The following is a 17,755-nucleotide window of genomic DNA, read 5'->3' as shown; positions in this document are numbered from 1 at the left end:
TTGTAGAAAACACCTTTAACATTTTTATTATACTTTTATCTGCAAACCAAGGGATATATGATTGACCTGGTTTTGCAGACTCCCAGCATGCAGTTTTAAAGCTGAATCTTTTGAAAGGAGCAAAGAAAAAAAATATGTGTGGATGTGTTTGCTAATTGCCAATTAAAATCTTTGTAAAATTCAAAATCAAGTGATCACTAAGATCAAGTTGAACAAAGCAATCTGCACCCTACATAGTTATGATAAAAATATATATATATTTTTATAGCAAGGATGGATGCTGGACTACAACCTCCATCATCCCTGACCATAGATCATATTGGTTGGGGCTGATGGGAGTTGAAGTCCAGTAACATCTAGGATGCCAGTGTCCTTTCATAGCGTAGAACGAAGGCTAGAATGGGAATAATGTCATCATTTCTTCTTTTATACCATAGCAATGAAGGTTTGTACCATAGCAATGGAATTTTAATACAGTAGCAATGAAAGTTCAATCTACATATTATTTTTAATTAGAGAATCAAAATAGACCGTACTGAAAAATAACTCTGCAACTTATCCGAAAGTTAAGATAGCTGAAGAAAGTTAAGATAGCTGAAGACTGCCAAACACTAGAAACTATGAGAAGTTTTACCTATGGAATCTCTTGATTATACAATGGAATACCAATTTTAGCAGAATTTGGAATGGCAGGATCAAGTCAACTGGGTTAAAATTAACAACAGTAGAAAAGAGTTCATCTTAAGCTACATTTATCTTTATTTTGAATAGAATGAAAGGAATCCTGTTACTGACAGCTAATGGTATGAACATGCCAGATGTAATCATTTGATATATTTGATCTTTTGTGGTTTAGGTTTCTGGTGGAATTTAATCTATGCAATTGGTGGCATTCAGATCTAACAACAAAGGGTAAGCACACTTTGTATTCATGGCGACATTAACAAATATGTTCTTTGCTTTTATAAACACAAGGAAGCATTCCAAAAGATCCATGGAACTCCATGTGTGCAGGCACTTCCAGTTTTCTGCTATGAGAAGGGAAGCCTGCCATGCACAGGGACATTTTCCATTGCACATGCGGGCTTCTGATGACAGGCATTGGCTACAGTCCTGAAACCTGTGGGTCAAGCATAGTAAGATGATGGAGACTACTTAAGGGTAAGTGGTTTGAAGACTGCAGCCAAAGCCCATTACATTATCTGATGGGAGCCTTGCTTTAAAACTGCAGTGAGATTACAGGGCATAAAGCAAAATGTTTAACCATTTGGAAATAACACTTTCATTTTTCAGCAAAGGCAAAAGAGAATATTGTAGAGCCAAACTTATTTCCTCCTTTGGTCCAATGTGATTCTCTAGATTGCAAACCATTTTCCTCTTACATCACAGTCCTATGAATGGGTAGTCAAAAGGAAATCCTATTGAGTTCAGTAGGACCTGTTCCCAGGTAACTGTGTATAGGATTGTAGCCACAGTGAGCTTTGCAGTTTTCTTATCTGTTGATTTCTTGTAATTATTTCATTCATTAGACTCAAGGGACAGTAAGGCTTCTGTCAGCAGAAGGGAGAGGGAAGCAGTTTTCAGCAGTCCACCTCCTTCTTGCAACGCTTCTGCACCCCCCCTAAATCTTCTCCAGAGGGTTGTGGGGGGGGGGCAAAGAGAGAGGGAAACCAGTGCAAATTGTTGATCTTCCCATTCCAGTGCTGGCAACGGTATTCCCAGCTGAGCAATCTGGGAAGAGCTCCTTATTTGTCCCTTGTCCCAGACACTGAACTGAGAGCAGAGCATAAATTTCCCAGAAGTCTTTTCCCCCACTGATAATATTGCAAAGACTTTTCTTTTTCTCATCCCAGGGCCCCCTTGCCCCCAAAAAGGTCACTTTGCAAAACTTTACCTGAATATTTCCTCCCTAGAACAACACTAAGTCCAGGAATGTGAAATGGTAGATAGACTGCCAAAGCTATTGCTGCTGCTGCTGCCACTTAAAAAAACAAAAACCTTTAGACAAAACAAATAAATTGTTCATGGTGACCCCACATCTGAAAAGCTGCTGGAGAATTTCTTCTCCCAACGGAGAAATTGAGTGAAATCATGCACCCAAGCAGGGCTTTTTCTCGCGGGGGGGGGGGGACTCACAGGAACTCAGTTCGGCACCTCTCATGCGGGCGCCATTGCTACTCTTAAGAAAACAAAGGAGGTGTCTTTGGTGAGCTCCGGCACCTCTTTTTCTAGAAAAACAGCACTGCCCCCATGTTCCCTCCCCAAGTGGAAGAATTAGAGGTTAGATGGCCATCTGTCATAGTTGCTTTAGTTGATATTCATGAATTGGACTAGATGACCCCCAGGCTCTCTTCCAGCTCATCAATTCTATGAATCTCCTGGACCAGGGATAGTTTTAGCTCCTATTCTTGTGATCCCTGAGGGTACCTTTTTTAGTTTCTCCCACATGATTGAATGGGGCTAACACTGCATTACAGTAGTTAAAGGGGGAAAGATCTGCCCCCTACCCCTGACACAGCTACTGGTGCAGCTCCTCCTACCCAGGGGATCCTACAGGGAAATGCAAGGTGCAGCAGACCATCTAGGTTGTGATCTTGGTCATTTTGCTTGCATTTCCAGCTTTGGCAGTCTGCTAGGAGAATGTGTAGGTAGCACACAGCAGCCGAATGTAGTCCTCTGATGCTCTTCTGGTCTGCTGGATTGGGGCAGTACTGATGAAATCATGCAGTGTCCTTATGCGACCCCTGCCCCGCCCCGCCCCCCATGGCATATGTTACGCTACCCAATGAAATGTCCTTTCGGCCCGTGACTCTCTTCCTCAAAACAAATAGAAATAAATGTGTGTTACCACTGTAACAGTGTTATTACCTTGCAACCTTCCTTCCTTAAGGGCAAAGGTTTGCCATTACCTCACTAGATAAAGATACTGAGCCTGAGGGGTATTCATTCACATTATAGCTGGAAGCAGAGCATGTAATTATACACTTCACCTGGTCCCTTTCTTTAATTACCAGGAGACTGGAAAGTACCCCCTCATCCTGATCACTAGAAAGGTATCATTTTAATGCAGCTTGTGTTTATAGAAGTGGATGAGCTGGCAGTGATATGGAAGGTGGTGAGCAGGCATTAAACAGGTTCAGAAACTAGAACAGGGATGGGGAAGCTGTGACCTTCCAGATGATGTTGGACTCCAACTCTTATAAGTCCCTGTCACCGTGAATGATGGGAGTTGGAGCCCAACCAAGTCTGGGAGCACCGAGTCCCTATCCCTGAGCTAGACAGTGAGTTGTCTTCCTCTCGGTCTATTCTATTGAGAATTAAATCAACTGGGTCTGTTTTCCTGAACACAGCACTCAAAGTATCCCTATCCTTTCGTTGTGGTTGTGAGAAATATTCCTGGAATTATTCCTTTACAGTGGTGCCTCGCAAGACGAAAAGAATCCGTTCTGTGATTCTCTTCGTCTAGCGTTTTTTTCGTCTTGCGAAGGAAGCCCATTGAAGGATTAGCGGATTAGCGCTATTAGCGGCTTTTTTAGCGGCTTATCTGCTGATCGGATCAGCTGATAAGCGGCTTAGCGGCTTAGAAAAAGGGGGGGAGGGGAAAAAACCAGCAGGAACTCGCAAGACATTGTCGTCTTGCGAAGCAAGCCCATAGGAAATTTGTTTTGCGAAGCACCTCCAAAACGGAAAACTCTTTCGTCTAGCGAGTTTTCCGTCTTGCGAGGCATTCGTCTTGCGGGGCACCACTGTATTATGCTTGCAATCCACTTTTAATCTGTAAAATTGATGGCGACTTAGGTGCCTCCTATTGGTCACATAGCCAGTCTCCAATCAGGGCTCACAAGTGCAATAATCCTATGGCATCAGGTACTCCCAAACCAACTGATGAGTAGCCGGTATAGGCCATAAAGAATGGAGATTAACTGGACAGAAATGAGTATATGTATGAGTATATCCATTGTCAAGTATACATGAAAAGAATGCTGCAAGTTCACTTTTATTTTGGATACGTTCATCAACTTATAAGATTTTGCCTTCAATTGAGTTTTTCAAATGAGAGCTAATTGTAGATGCTCCAGCAATTATAATAAAATACTATTGGTTAGACACTCTTGGCAAACTGTACAAAAATACTGTTATATGGCAGGGGTGCCTAACCTTTTTGGAGCAGAGGGACATATTGATCCATGGTCAGCTGTCTGGGAGCTGCATATCAAAGCAAGAATGCAAAAAATGCAATTTTTATTTTTGAAAATACACATTTTAGAGATCTTGGGAGGGATTACAATTTTTTTTGCATCATATTAGGGGACCCATTGGAGCAGCAAAAAGAAAAAACTAATAACTTTTAAAATAAATTTAAAATTGACAAATTTTGCTGGATCTTGGGGGCCACCAAAAGCCCCTTGGGGGACATATGCAGTCTGCTGACTGCAAGTTAACCACCTCTGTGATGCATCCTTCAGCCTTACCATGTCTGTTCACACTGCTCTCCTCAGCCTCTGTGATGCTGCCGGAATGAGCACAGCAACAAGCGTAAGCCAGGTAACCGGGGTTTGTTGGTCAGAGAGTGTTTACAGCACCTTCAGCCCTGTTGCTTTGTATACTAGATACTAAAGTCACATTTAAAATAAAAAAATTCCTTCCAGTAGCACCTTAAAGACCAACTAAGTTAGTTCTTGGTATGAGCTTTCGTGTGCATGCACACTTCTTCAGATACCTGAAGAATACCTTCAGATACCTTGGTATCTGAAGAAGTGTGCATGCACACGAAAGCTCATACCAAGAACTAACTTAGTTGGTCTTTAAGGTGCTACTGGAAGGATTTTTTTTTATTTTGACTATGGCAGACCAACACGGCTACCTATCTGTAACTAAAGTCACATTTGTTCATGCACACAGTTTAGCTTGTGTCAGAAATGTTTGTGCACCCTGGCTTAGCTAAGGGCAAATCGTGAATATCTAGTTTAATAACATCCCCTAGAAAAATATCATCCTCTTCATAAATGGATTTGTTAATTGTAAAATAAAGTTTATGCATTACCTATATAAATCACAGGGTGGCAGAAGCAGAGTAACGTTTTCATCCACTGTAAGGCGTTTGATATAGTATCTTACACTGTACGATTCTGAGTGAAGTTATTACCAAATTCCATCAATCTCTTTTATTTGCTTTAGCTCAGAGATTGAAACAAACCCTAGAGCCTTGTGACACCGAATACCCAGCCTTTGTTTCTGAACGTACAATCAAGGAGACCACAGGCAATATTGATTGCGATGATTGTTTCAAGTAAGTACTTCATTCTTACTGGCTGTGAAATTCTAAACTTCACACCAAAATCTGTGCTACAAACTGCTGCAGTTAGTCTAGTCTAATCCTGGAAGAATGGATAACAGTTAAAGTTTGATGTTCATAAAGTTGTCAAGGAGACCAGGAAATGTATTGGCTATATATAAAAATATGAGTTACTCTAGCTTATTGGAAGAGACTTATGTGTGGTCCTAGCCACCAGGACTCTGCTGGTCAAAAGAGTCAACAATAGTAACTTGTTGCATCACATGGTTGATCTGGGTCTGATCCCATATTCAAATCACCGTATCTCCATCTGATTTACTAGCTTATTAGCTAGTTATAAATTGCAGCTCTCCTAGTGGCTAACATTGCAATCTATCAACAAACTAGGTGTCCACATTGTTTCTAAAACTGTACTGCAGCTCTTATCACAGATGGCTAGTCCCACTGCAGGTGCCTCACAACCTGGGGAACAGCTGCACAGCCAACCTTTCTCCTGATTTCAGGGTGCAGAGTTTAAAGTTGGATGGAGTGCTGAGTCCTTGTGTCTTCTGAATTGACAATGTCAGCTTTATTGAACAGTTTCTGTTAGTCCCTTAATGAAGTTTGTTGATCAAAGCCTCCTCAGCTTATTGTTAAGAATTTGCATCCATTTCAGTATTCCTAGCCAAGGGCGAACGTTGCTAAATAAAATGTACAATTTACTGTATATTATTTATATGTGTGCATGAGATAAGATTTTCCAAGTACAGGGTAACTTTTCTGGAGTCTGGCTCTGTAGCCTTAAATAGTACCAAGCATAAAGGAATTAAAAACCCATTTTTCAACCTTCTTTCTGTTAGTTTTAGCTGTATTTTCAGCTATAGAGGAGCTACACTCACAAGAAGATAGGGACATACTCTTTTAAATAACTTAGGCAACTACATCACAAGGTTGGACTAGATGACTCTCGGGGTCCCTTCCAGCTCTACAATTCTATGATTCTGTGTTTGCTTAGTTTTTCTCCACATCCCAGACTACTTTGCCATGCCTTAGAACACAATACTCAGCAACTACAATCACATGAAGTTTCTCCCAATACACTTTTTGTATACACTTTTGCCTATTATATGCATTTTTGAAATCAATTTTCCTGCATAACAGTTTTGAATGTTACTTTTAGTAATATTTTTTCTTGCACACTTACCCCCTAGAATACACTTTTATTTGCATTTTTTATTGGATAGCTGCATAATAAGATTTGGAGATGCATGTATCTCAAAAGATAGGGGTTTTTTGTATATTGGTTCAGGAAGTGAAAATTAGTGGATTTTTATTAAAATGTGAACTACATAAATTTCATTCCCATCCTTACCTGGGATTAACATGCCTTGAAATCACTGGGACAGACTTCCAACTAAACATATACATGATTTTAGTATACATTATGGAGTGCAAGTTTCATGTATTCAAAACTACTGGTTGGTTTAACCTATCCCAGGGAGAATCAAGTGGAATGTTTTGCTTGTAGGGGTTAGGGAGAAGTGTGAAATGCTAGATGAGACATTTTCTTTGCAAGAAAGAAAGATTGCCCATTGTTGTTGTTGTTTATCCACTCTTCACCTTAAGGTCCTGGGGCAGGTTACAACAATTTAAAGTACAGTTTAAAACAGACTTAAAACTTGCAATTAAAAATGCCATCACAAAAAAATAGAATGTGAACCTTCTATGTGAACAGATGAAGGGCCGTATAATAGTCATCGTCGTCATCATCGTAGTAATAATAATATCTGGAGCTAAAGGCCAGGATTTTCATCAGCCATATCTCAGTCCATGGATTAGCACAAAAAAATGTTTGTCTGTCGTAGTGCCTATCTTATGAGGGATAGCTTAGTCAGTAGATCATGAGACTCTTAATCTCAGAATTGTTTGAGCTCCATACTGGGCAAAATATTCCTGCACTGCAGAGAGTTGGACTAGATTATCCTTGTGGTCTCTTCCAGCTCTACAATTCTATGATTCTATACTTCATACCCTACACTAAGGACCGTGGAGCTGCTTGCAAATAAAAGCAGCAAAGAATAAGGTTAATAAGACTGCATAAAAATAGCAGCGCTGTAATAAAAACATTACAGAGCCTGTGTGTGTGTGTGTGTGTGTGTGTGGCTTATCAAAGAAGGCCTTCCTCAAAAGATAATTCAGTGGTTGTGGCATTGTCCACAACTAAAAATGAATCCAAGTTGCACTGAGTGTTGCATCTTGAAACCAGACATTTGACATGGGAAGCATATAAATTCAGCATGAAAACATTTTTTGAAAACAAGGATTGTCCTGTATATGGATAATTGTAATGGTTAATTTTCTGATGCTGGCAAATCTGTCTTGTTGCTAGCATGTAGCCCTAGTGTGCTGATTAATAATGATGAGGCAAGCCTTAAAACATGTCATTTATCTTAATTCTAGTGAAAGACTTGTCGGTGGCTTTTGTATTTCTCTTGTTGAGAACATCAGAAATGTGCCTGAATACAAAATTTTCATATGGCACAACTACTACATTTTTAAAGCTTTTTGAGAGCGGCATTGGAATCTGAAGGTCACTAGACGACTTTCTGTTGTGTTGTTCTACTTCTGAGGTCATGAGGGGACAACCCCAGAGCTGGCAAGTTTGAGGATTGTGGCTTCAGAATGTAATATTTCATGTTGATTTAAGGGGAAAGCTACTTGGATCCAAAAATGGGACCACACTTAGAAGGTCCAGTGTCCTTGGAATGCACTCTCACTGTTTGAAGCTAATGGCTGTCAGCTGTCAAACCACACATTACTCATCAAGTTGGACTTTGTTCTCCTATGTGACCATTTATTTGCATCCACCAAGAATCAACTAAACAAGTGAAGATTCATAGTTTTAAAGTTTTGTATCTTTAGACATATTTCTAGGATATGTAGACCTCATTGCTAAATGGAACTATATGGACACATGCGGCTTTGTGAAGTTCTACCCACAGGCATAAGATATCTTCACAAGAGAATGACTAATGTTGCCCAATAACATCTGCGTCAATTGTTTGAGTTTCCAGCAAAGTGAGTCCTAAGAAGAATTTCCACTGTGCCATTACATCTTTATGCCTAAATATACCAACCTAGGAATGAGCAGGGGCGGATTTTGGTCTTTCAATGGTGCCCCTGTGTGAGGCCAAAATTTAGCCGCCACCCCCCCCCCTTACCTTCTCTTCTGCCTCAATTCACTACATCATAGTTGCAGCACTCCTTAGGCTCAGCACCCAGTACAGTGGAACTGGTCACACTGCCCTAAATCAGCCCCTGGAATGAGAACAGGTTAAATGGACTGGCCTTCTTTAAAGGAGAATTGGGGGGATACAGGCAACTCCCAATTTACACAGGGATTATGTTCCAAGGCACCGTGCATTTAAGTGAAATTGCGCATGTTTGAAACAACGTTGAAAAAGCCTGTGAACATCCCATTCCGTCCCTGCCCTGTTCTGGCCCTTTTTGTTACATTTTTAGGTCACTTCCAGCTTCAGTGTGATGTGCATCTGTGCAGTTGTTCACATATTGGACGTGCCCAAAATGGTCACAGCCTATATTTTAATTCAATACAATCAGTGTGATATTTTCCACACTGTGGATGCATGAGGAAGGAAAAGCAAAGTTAGATGAACTACCATTTCCCATCTTAGTTTGTGATGGCGGGACAGATGTGTGGGTGGAGTGGCATTCTTTGTACTCCTCTGTCCTTTCCTAGAGTTTTCTTTTACAGTCCAATCCCAATGTTTTCTTGATTTGGGTCCTTGTGAACAATACGAAGGCATGCATCTTTGTGCTGTCCTAGACATAGGCATAGGATTTCCTCGCAAAATAATGTTCAATATATCCCAATAACCTCGGGGTTAATGTCCGCTTTGTGTTTGCTTTTTCGCAGGAAAGTATTTCCCCTAAACCATTATATCTTTATGCCTGAAGTATATGAAAATGCTTTCTTTCACCCTCAAATGATGGCAAGTTTTCTTTGGTGGTAGGGAGGGGCCCAATGAGGTTGGTTCTCCACTGCCAACATAAGGACTCTCTTCTTTCAGAGGGGGAGATACAGAACTTCCTGTGGTCTCCAGAATGTCCTTGCAAGGGCCATAGGCTTCCAGGCCCTGGTGCCAAACTAGGCTTCCCTTTCTCATAGAGCCGAGAACTATGGAAAGCATTCGCAATGCAACCCTAAGCATGCATACTCTGAAACAAATTCCACTGAATTGAATGAGTCCTGCTCACTTGTAAGTGTGTTTAGGATGGCAGCCTTTTGTTATTATTTCAATATTCAAAAAGGCTTCAGTTAAATGAAGAGAAGATTTAATTTAACAGGGCTAGTTTTCTCCCCAGATGAAAGACAGAGATCCAGCCGACTCTTTTAAAGATAATTTCAGGTCAAACGGAATAATATAATTCAGCAGTACTTGGATGAAGTGAGTTGGAAACTGAGTTTACTGTAAATTATAGCATTTTAAAAAATAATAAACTAAGATAATTTTCATAGAAAATCATTTTGTATTCCATAGTGGAAAGAAAACCTCCCTATGTTAGTAATACTCTAATCTCAAGACACTCATTATTTTTCTCTGGAAGCAATGGTAAACCAAAAAGAAATAATTTTGAGTAAGTGTTAGAGGCTCATGGGAACACTTTCGTTCACTGTGTAATTTATTCAATTACTGTCATTAACAATCAACAAATTATGACTTTGGGCAGATTCAAATGTTCTGTTTCTCACAGCATAGTGCTTTCACATGACTTTCTTAGTTCAGAATTCATAGGAAAGGGAGATTTCTTATATAAAGATTCCCTGCATTAAAACTGCATCCTACAACCGGGCTAAGCACTTCTCCCTAATCTATAATGATGAAATGTGAAGCCTAATATTGTTGCTGACATATTGGCACATGAATTCTGAGGTGGTGCCCCTAGGTCCAGTGAGGTACCACATCTGGAAGAGTAAATTTAAATTGCCCCCCTGATACCACCTCTTTCTAAATGTTTTAATAATCTGGCTTGAAAGCCTTCGCAGACACACTTTCTGATCCTGTCCCAAGTCCTACTCGTACAACAACAGCCGTATTCAGTTGGATGGATTTTATGTGATGGGCCAGCTTCTTATGACATTTTCTGCCTTTATACTTTTACTTATTTAATGAAATTTGTATAGTGCTTTGCTGTAAGTAAAACGTTCAATTGTTTGCCCATTTCGTTTTGCTGGACACTGCTTAGATGTTTTCTGTACGCTATATAAATAGTTTTATAAAGAAATAAAAAATTATACTTAATGGTACTGAGTGAATAAGGTGGTGGAGGGGCATCGTAGTGACAGGCCCTACCCCAGCATTCAGTTGAATCCATTGAGTCTATACAGGTGTGGAAATTTCTAGCCTTCTTCAGGTTTTGGGGTGACCGCATGAGGACTCAAACTGGCACAGGGGGTACGCACTGGCCTTGCTTCCAGTGACCCTGTGAGTACCAGGCCTGCCCTCTCCTCTCCTCACCCTAAAGGTCCAAAGGGTGAGTCTAACCATGACACTGTTAGAGTCCTCTCTGGTCAGAAATTGGGATTCCTGATTCCTAATTGCATTCAGCTGCATGCAGACCTTCATTCTCAAGGCATATACATCAAAGAAGAACTTGAATGTATTGGGGTTGGGGTTGTTGTATGCTCTTTACATGCATTCACCCCAGTGCTGGTAGAGGACCTCCCTATAACTAGGAGCCCCAACTGATTGAAAAGAGGCCTACTAGCATGCACAGACTTGCACATATTGAACTAAATGTTCATGGGTGTTGTCCTCCCAACCAAAGCTTCATCCACCATAATTAATGTTGTGTGAACAGCTGTACTGTCATGGGTCCAGTTGCCCTTCAGAAAACTGCAATATAGTGAGTGGCCTCATCTCAACCAAGAGTAATGCAGTTGCTAGTTTCTTAGGCTTGGAAAAAGAAAACCCAGGATCAAAACCTGGAAATAATTAATCCAGTCCCCAACATCCTATACATGGGTGTGGGTTACTTTTCTTTCTTTCCACTTGATATGAAGAAATAACTCGCACTTCATGATGTGCAATGTTTAAATTATTTTCCAAAATATAGACGCCTTAGAGAATGTAGGAGCCTGAAAGAAAATAAGGATTATATAAGAATGCCATTATGGTTATGGTTTGGCTGCTCCAATCGATAATTTTTGTCATCCTATATCCCACTGATTATGAATCTTTTAAATCTTCTACTTAAAAAGCAATTGAAAACAAGCTAGCCCATATTTTTTTAAGTATCTGGGGCTGTCAACAAGAACACAAAACTGGATTGCTTTTAGTATTTTCCAGTAAGTTATTCTTAAGTGCAGTTTTAAAAAGTAGATTCACACTACTATACTATCGACAGAATAAGGTGGCGGTCCCAATCAAGCAAAAATGAACTGATTGTTCAACTCTAAGCATGGTTGTTCAGAAACAAGTTTCAGTGAGCACAATGGGCCTTACTCCCAACTGTGTTAAGGCTTGCAGCCTCAGCCACTTTGAAAGCAAAACAGGTATTAGACTGGTTTCAGCAGAGTTATTTCATTCAGTTCAAGTTGTTGTGTTGGTGTAGTCACTCGCTTTAGCTGAATCAAAGCTAAAGTTGTTGGGTTGGTTTTTTTTAAAAAAAAATACATTTTAAAGCTATGCGCTGGTAGAAGCAGGAAAGCTATTAGGTTTTCCTGCAACACAACCTTTAGAGTCAGATCTTGATCCTATGAAGAAGAAAAATGAGCACATCTCACAGACCAGTTTTGGTAACGTATGAATGTTCAGCCAAAAGGCTGGACGGTTTTGCAAGCTGTTGGGCAAGAGAGGCAGAGCAGGGAAATTCCCTGCACCAATTGGTGCGTTTCTATGGTGGTCTGAGTGAGTGGGCAGGGCTTGATCCCTAGTTAAGGGACAATCTGCCTTAACTCCAGCCTCTCTGTTTGCAGCAGCACTCTCCCTCCCTGCCTGTCTCCCAGCGTGCTGTGCTTCGTTGTCGCCGCTAGAGGACCATGTAGGAATTTTTCCCAATCTGCATGTTGGATCGCAAATTGTTTTTTTGCCTGCTTCACACTGAATAGCGGGACAGAGTGCTAGATTGTATGCTGTGTTGTTTAAATAGGTTGATCTTCTTGATTTGGTCACTTTGGGCATTTTAGGTACAGGAAAAGAAATAGTTTGATTTAGCCTGCCCTTTAGGCAGCTTTCAAGTGATGGGTCAGCCCCGAGGCTCACTTCTTGGACTTGGTTCAGAAGGTGAGATAGGGGCCTCCTTTGAGGCCAAACTCCCTCATCCACCTGGGGTTCTGTGGTCCAGGGGGTGGTGACAAGATAAGGCCTCCCTTCTCACCTTCAGGCTGTGGCCCAGGAATCGGAGCAGGCTTGGAAGCCCCGAATTCCTTAGGCAAGGGCAGGTCGCCCAATGTCTACAGTTATACAGTTAAGTTACTTTCCACCCCATAGTCATCCCCCTCTACTGATTTCAATTTAAGGTCTAAATAAAAGTGACCCAGTTCAACCCCATCTTATGTCTGCCTCTTTATTTGCCTATCAGGGCGCAAATGATTTCTCCTCATGTTTGTTGTAGTAGTTTTGAAATCTGTAGCATTAGTTAAATTTTAACAATGACATATTTAAAGATTGCACACAATGGAAATAAAGCAGGGCCACTAACTCATATTTGTGGTAGTTTTGGACAGAGAGGGGAACTATTAGGATGTTGTTATTCCCAAATACATTCATGGTGAGATTAGGAGTAGTCCTTGGACTTGCTCCCAGACCTCCATCCATCTGAACCAGGGGGTCCCTCAATTATTTTCTGGAATGGAGTTGAGCATCCAGTCCAACTTCCTGTTTAGTGCAGGAAATCCATACCTTGAGCATCCTCAACAGACAGTTGTCCAGCTAGAAAACCTCCAGAGAGCAGACCTCCTATCAAAGTAACTGGTCCCATTGTTGCACTGCTCTTACCATCAAGACATTCAGCTGAAATCTACCCTCTCCCTGTAACTTGAGTCCATTGGATCTAGCCTTGCCTTCTGAGGGAGCAGAGAACACGCCTCTTTGCCTTCTTCTCTCTGAGTGCCCTTCAGGTATTTGAAGAATGTATCTGGCATGGAATGTAGCAATAGCCTCCTGTGCCATTTGTTAACATATGAATAGGTAATATTCATTGGATAGTGGAAGAAAAGGTAGTATAAGGCATTGAGCTGAGATGGAGGCTTTGTTATAGTTTTCCTAAAGTTATCTACATAGGATGAGGCAGAAAGGGGATTGGGGGTCCCAGTTACCCAATTCCTATGATGGAGTAGGAAAAGAACATCATGACATTTTTTGTGAACACTGGTATATACGGTAACTTTCAATTAATAAATAAATGTAACATCAAACCAGGGGAAGATATGGAGAAGAAGGAAGTGTGATTTGGTAGTTTTACAATCCTGCTGGATTTAGGCGGAGAAAGAAAGAGCTTGAAGGAATTATCAAAGAGAGTTGAGATCTGGGATTGGTTAGAGGTTGATTGTAAACTGTTTGGTATGCAAAGGGAAGAAGATGTTTCTCCTGGCATCCAGGAGTCGCACAAGGACTGTGGTCTGTTAACCAAAGATTGTACTGTGCTATCAGATTGTACTGAAGGAGATTGCTGTTGATCAGTTTCTTTGGGAGTTGAGATTTGAATTTGTGAAGTTCATCTGAGGACTCTGTTTGCCTGTGCTTTTTTTATATCTAAATAGCAGGGTCCTTAAAATGATTTGGCTCTAATATGATAGAGCACCAGTCTTAGGAGGAATCTGTGTGGTGGCATTTGACATCCTTACACTTTTTTGTGATGGTGCGATTATAGGAGCAAAGCAGCAAATGCGTATTTCACAGAAATACAAGTTCACCACTCAAAAATTCAAACCAGCTATACTTGGAGCAAATTACAAGCTACTTCTTTCCAAATGCCATTAGCTGTTTTCCTGGACTATGGCTGCAATCCTAAACACACTTACTAGGATGTAAGCCCCACTGAACACAGGGAGACTTACTTCTGAGTAAACAGTCATGGAACTGTTCTATGAATAGATTTCAGCCCCAACTGTTTGCAGTTTGTAGCTCCGAGAGTGTAGAAACTCTATATACATTCTATGAGTCTTGGGAATAAATGGAATAAATATTGGGAATAAATAATTAACTAAGGGCCCATCTAAACTTCTGTTTGTCCCATGATTTCAAGCCATGGATCTGAGTGGTTTTTATTTTGTCCCATCACTGTCTCTGGGAAAACCTGCTGTTTAATGTTGAATCAATCTGTTTTTTTGCAGATTGATGCTTGTTCCAATTTAGCAGTAAACAGCTGGTTTTCCCAGGGACATGGTCAGACAAAACAAAAACCCCACCTCTCGGACCCATGACTTAAAATCACTTGAAATCACTGGATAAAGGGAAGTGTGGATGGGCTCTTAGCAAGCCTAATGGCCAAACAAGATGTTATAAGAGGAACAAAACTGAAAGCTCTCCATCGCTTTCTCTTCTCTCTTCTGTGTAACGTCTAAAACAAACAGCCTATATACCGTATTTTTCGCTCTATAACACGCACCCGACCATAACACGCACGTAGTTTTTAGAGGAGGAAAATCTATGGGCATGCCACCCGTAGGCATTCCCTCCATAACACACACAGACATTTCCCCTTACTTTTTAGGAGGAAAAAAGTGAGTGTTATGGTGCAAAAAATACGGTAATTATGCTGCATGCTTTCCAGGCCCCGTGTTGTATCATTGGTTCACAAGAACAGGGAAACACGTTGTGTGATGTCATTACAATTCCCATTCAACAGCAGAAAATGAAAGAATAGAGTTACAAAAGTAGAGTTACAAGAGTAGAGTTACATGTGCCTATTATGATGTATACCTTGGCCATGGGGTGCTGACATTTATTGTAAGACAACACCCAGAAAGAAACCCAGCCCAGAACTTTAAGATGGGATATTGTACACCTTAAAGGTGTGAGCACTGTCAGTGCCTCCGATTTGCATCCGTGATAAACCTTTTGTACTAAAGCTACTGCAGCGTATCAGGTACAATTATAACTTTCCTGAAGGGTAACATTGTTCTGCATCATTTGGCATGAAAAGAAGGCAGATTATATTGAAATTTCAGCAAAGCTGGTATATATGCTTATCCAGGGCATAGGGAGGCAGTAGCTACCACTGAGAATTTTGTGTAAGAGTTTTTCATGCCTAATTTAGAATGAATTTCTGCAGAACCCAGCAACTATTAAATAAAGAAAGATCTATACCGGAAGCAAGCAGCACCAGTTAGTGCTGTGAATAGAATTACTTGTAAGCATTAAAATGCCTTTTTTTAAAAAATAAACCACTTAAAGCTGAGAAATACCATAAGCTGCTAAAGGATATTAAGTTCTGTTGCTCTGCCAAATTGCTGTAAAATGTTAACTTTCACTTCAGTTCCCTATGGGAGAGGGAAATTATATACCCTTCGCATATATTGTTTACTTGTAAACATATCAGCTAAGCACGTTAAAATTAGCACCCATTTAGGTTCTGTTTGATTTTCTTCATATATAAAGTCGGATCTTGACAGGTATCACACAGTAGAATGCTATAATACCGTATGGGTTGGGTGGGGAAGAAACCCTCCTTAAGTGGAAATGTTTGATTGCCATGATTGTGAGAGCCCATATATAGCCTAGGAGCCACTGGAAAGGAGAGAGGGGATAGAGGAAACCACACTCCTCCCTTCTCCCTTCAGCCAAATTGCCACAACCACGATTGCTTCCCCTTGTTGTCAACCTAGTATCTATAACTGGGAATGCCAGGATTTGAACCTAGGCCCACCTACTTCCCAAGTGACACTGAGCAATGATTCCTTCTCTATATAATCGTTACACCATTATATGTAAGAAACATAATTTTTGTAAGCTAAGCCCTGACTACGTTCAGATGGTAAGTTAAGAACTTGCTTTTTATACAGGCCACCAGCATAGACAGGGTGCATCTAGTTGTTTACAGCTCTAAGTACAGTGGTACCTCGGGTTAAGTACTTAATTCGTTCTGGAGGTCTGTTCTTAACCTGAAACTGTTCTTAACCTGAAGCACCGCTTTAGCTAATGGGGCCTCCCGCTGCTGCTGTGCCGCCGCCACGCAATTTCTGTTCTCATCCTGAAGCAAAGTTCTTAACCCGAGGTAACAGAATTACCCGAGGTAATATTTCTGGGTTAGCGGAGTCTGTAACCTGAAGCGTATGTAACCTGAAGCGTATGTAACCCGAGGTACCACTGTATCAGTCCAACTCTGCAAAACACCATTTCCTGGCCAAAACTGGTTCTGTATCCAGACTCTGAGAGCCTGGTGTGGCACAACAGTGATTTTGGGTGCATGGAATGGCTCTGCTGTCCCATCATTTTCCAGTGGGAACTTTGGGTGATACCCAACATTATATGGGTATATTTCCTCTTCTTCCTTCTCCTCCTCCCCCAGCCTTCTTCTAAAGCAGATTTGATGTGTGTGAGAGAGGCTGTCAGTGGGAAAGAAAAAGGGTAGGGATGGGCAAATCTGTCTGTTTTCTGTTCTTAAGTTCAGTTCACTACTTTTCCGCATCACTTTGCTATATTATTTTTTTTAATGCCCTCACAAAAATCATCACCATTTTAGTGAGCATTTCCCCTAATATAAACATTTTAATGCAATTTTGCCTCATTTATTAGAAGCCGTTTCACCTAATGCAATGCATTTTTGTGTTATTTTCACTAATATATGCACTTTTGTGACAGTTTCCCCTAAAAATATGCAACTTTGTACACTATTTTTAGTTATAGAATTGTACTGCAAAATTTGGAGAAGTGTGAATTTTGGCGGGTAGCTGCATTTCGATTTGTGCATTGTTTCAGAAAGTGCAAATTTCTGGGTTCATGTTAAAATGTGATCTAAATCAAAATTCTCTCCCATTTGTTTTATTTATTTATTTATAAAATTTGCACACCACCTTTCATCCAAATATCTCAAGGTTCACAGCATAAAAATTAATCTCCCATCACTAAGAATAGGAAGTCCAGTTCTGCTGGGGTATCTGCTTCCCTGGCAGATGGGTGTAACTGGATATCATCATTGTACTTTGTTATTAACTCATTTTTAGTTCATAGAACAGTTGTTTGGAAGCTGTGACAGAGGGGAAGATTCATAGTCCCCACCAGGGAAAAAAATATTTTAGAATGTGGATCTCATAATGTATAAGTTGCAATCACTGAATAATATATCCAAGGAGTTTCTGCAAGATGCTAGAAATGTGTGATAGCAAAGGATTTTCTCTGGATATTTTAACATTCACCAAGGATAAAGGTAAAGGTAAAGGTACCCCTGCCCGAACGGGCCAGTCTTGACAGACTCTGGGGTTTGTGCGCCCATCTCACTCTATAGGCCGTGGGC

At 40.7% G+C, this 17,755-nt stretch overlaps 1 protein-coding gene across 4 annotated transcripts in view; it reads left to right on the top strand.

Moving 5' to 3' along the window:
• Positions 1 to 17,755, top strand: part of CACNA2D3 (calcium voltage-gated channel auxiliary subunit alpha2delta 3) — a 498,964-nt gene that overhangs the window by 463,639 nt on the left and 17,570 nt on the right. For all 4 annotated transcript variants that reach the window (XR_014005100.1, XR_014005101.1, XR_014005102.1 and 1 more), the window contains 2 exons: positions 857 to 912; positions 5,179 to 5,290. Coding sequence is in view for 1 of the 4 variants with exons in the window: in XM_081184001.1 (XP_081040127.1) it covers positions 857 to 912; positions 5,179 to 5,290 (168 nt within the window). In the remaining 3 variants the exon portion in view is untranslated. The remainder of the gene's footprint in view (positions 1 to 856; positions 913 to 5,178; positions 5,291 to 17,755) is intronic.

Source organism: Podarcis bocagei (assembly GCF_964188305.1).
Source record: "Podarcis bocagei genome assembly, chromosome: 2".
NCBI classification, from domain to species: Eukaryota; Metazoa; Chordata; class Lepidosauria; order Squamata; family Lacertidae; genus Podarcis; species Podarcis bocagei.
This window is presented reverse-complemented; position numbering and strand designations above follow the sequence as displayed.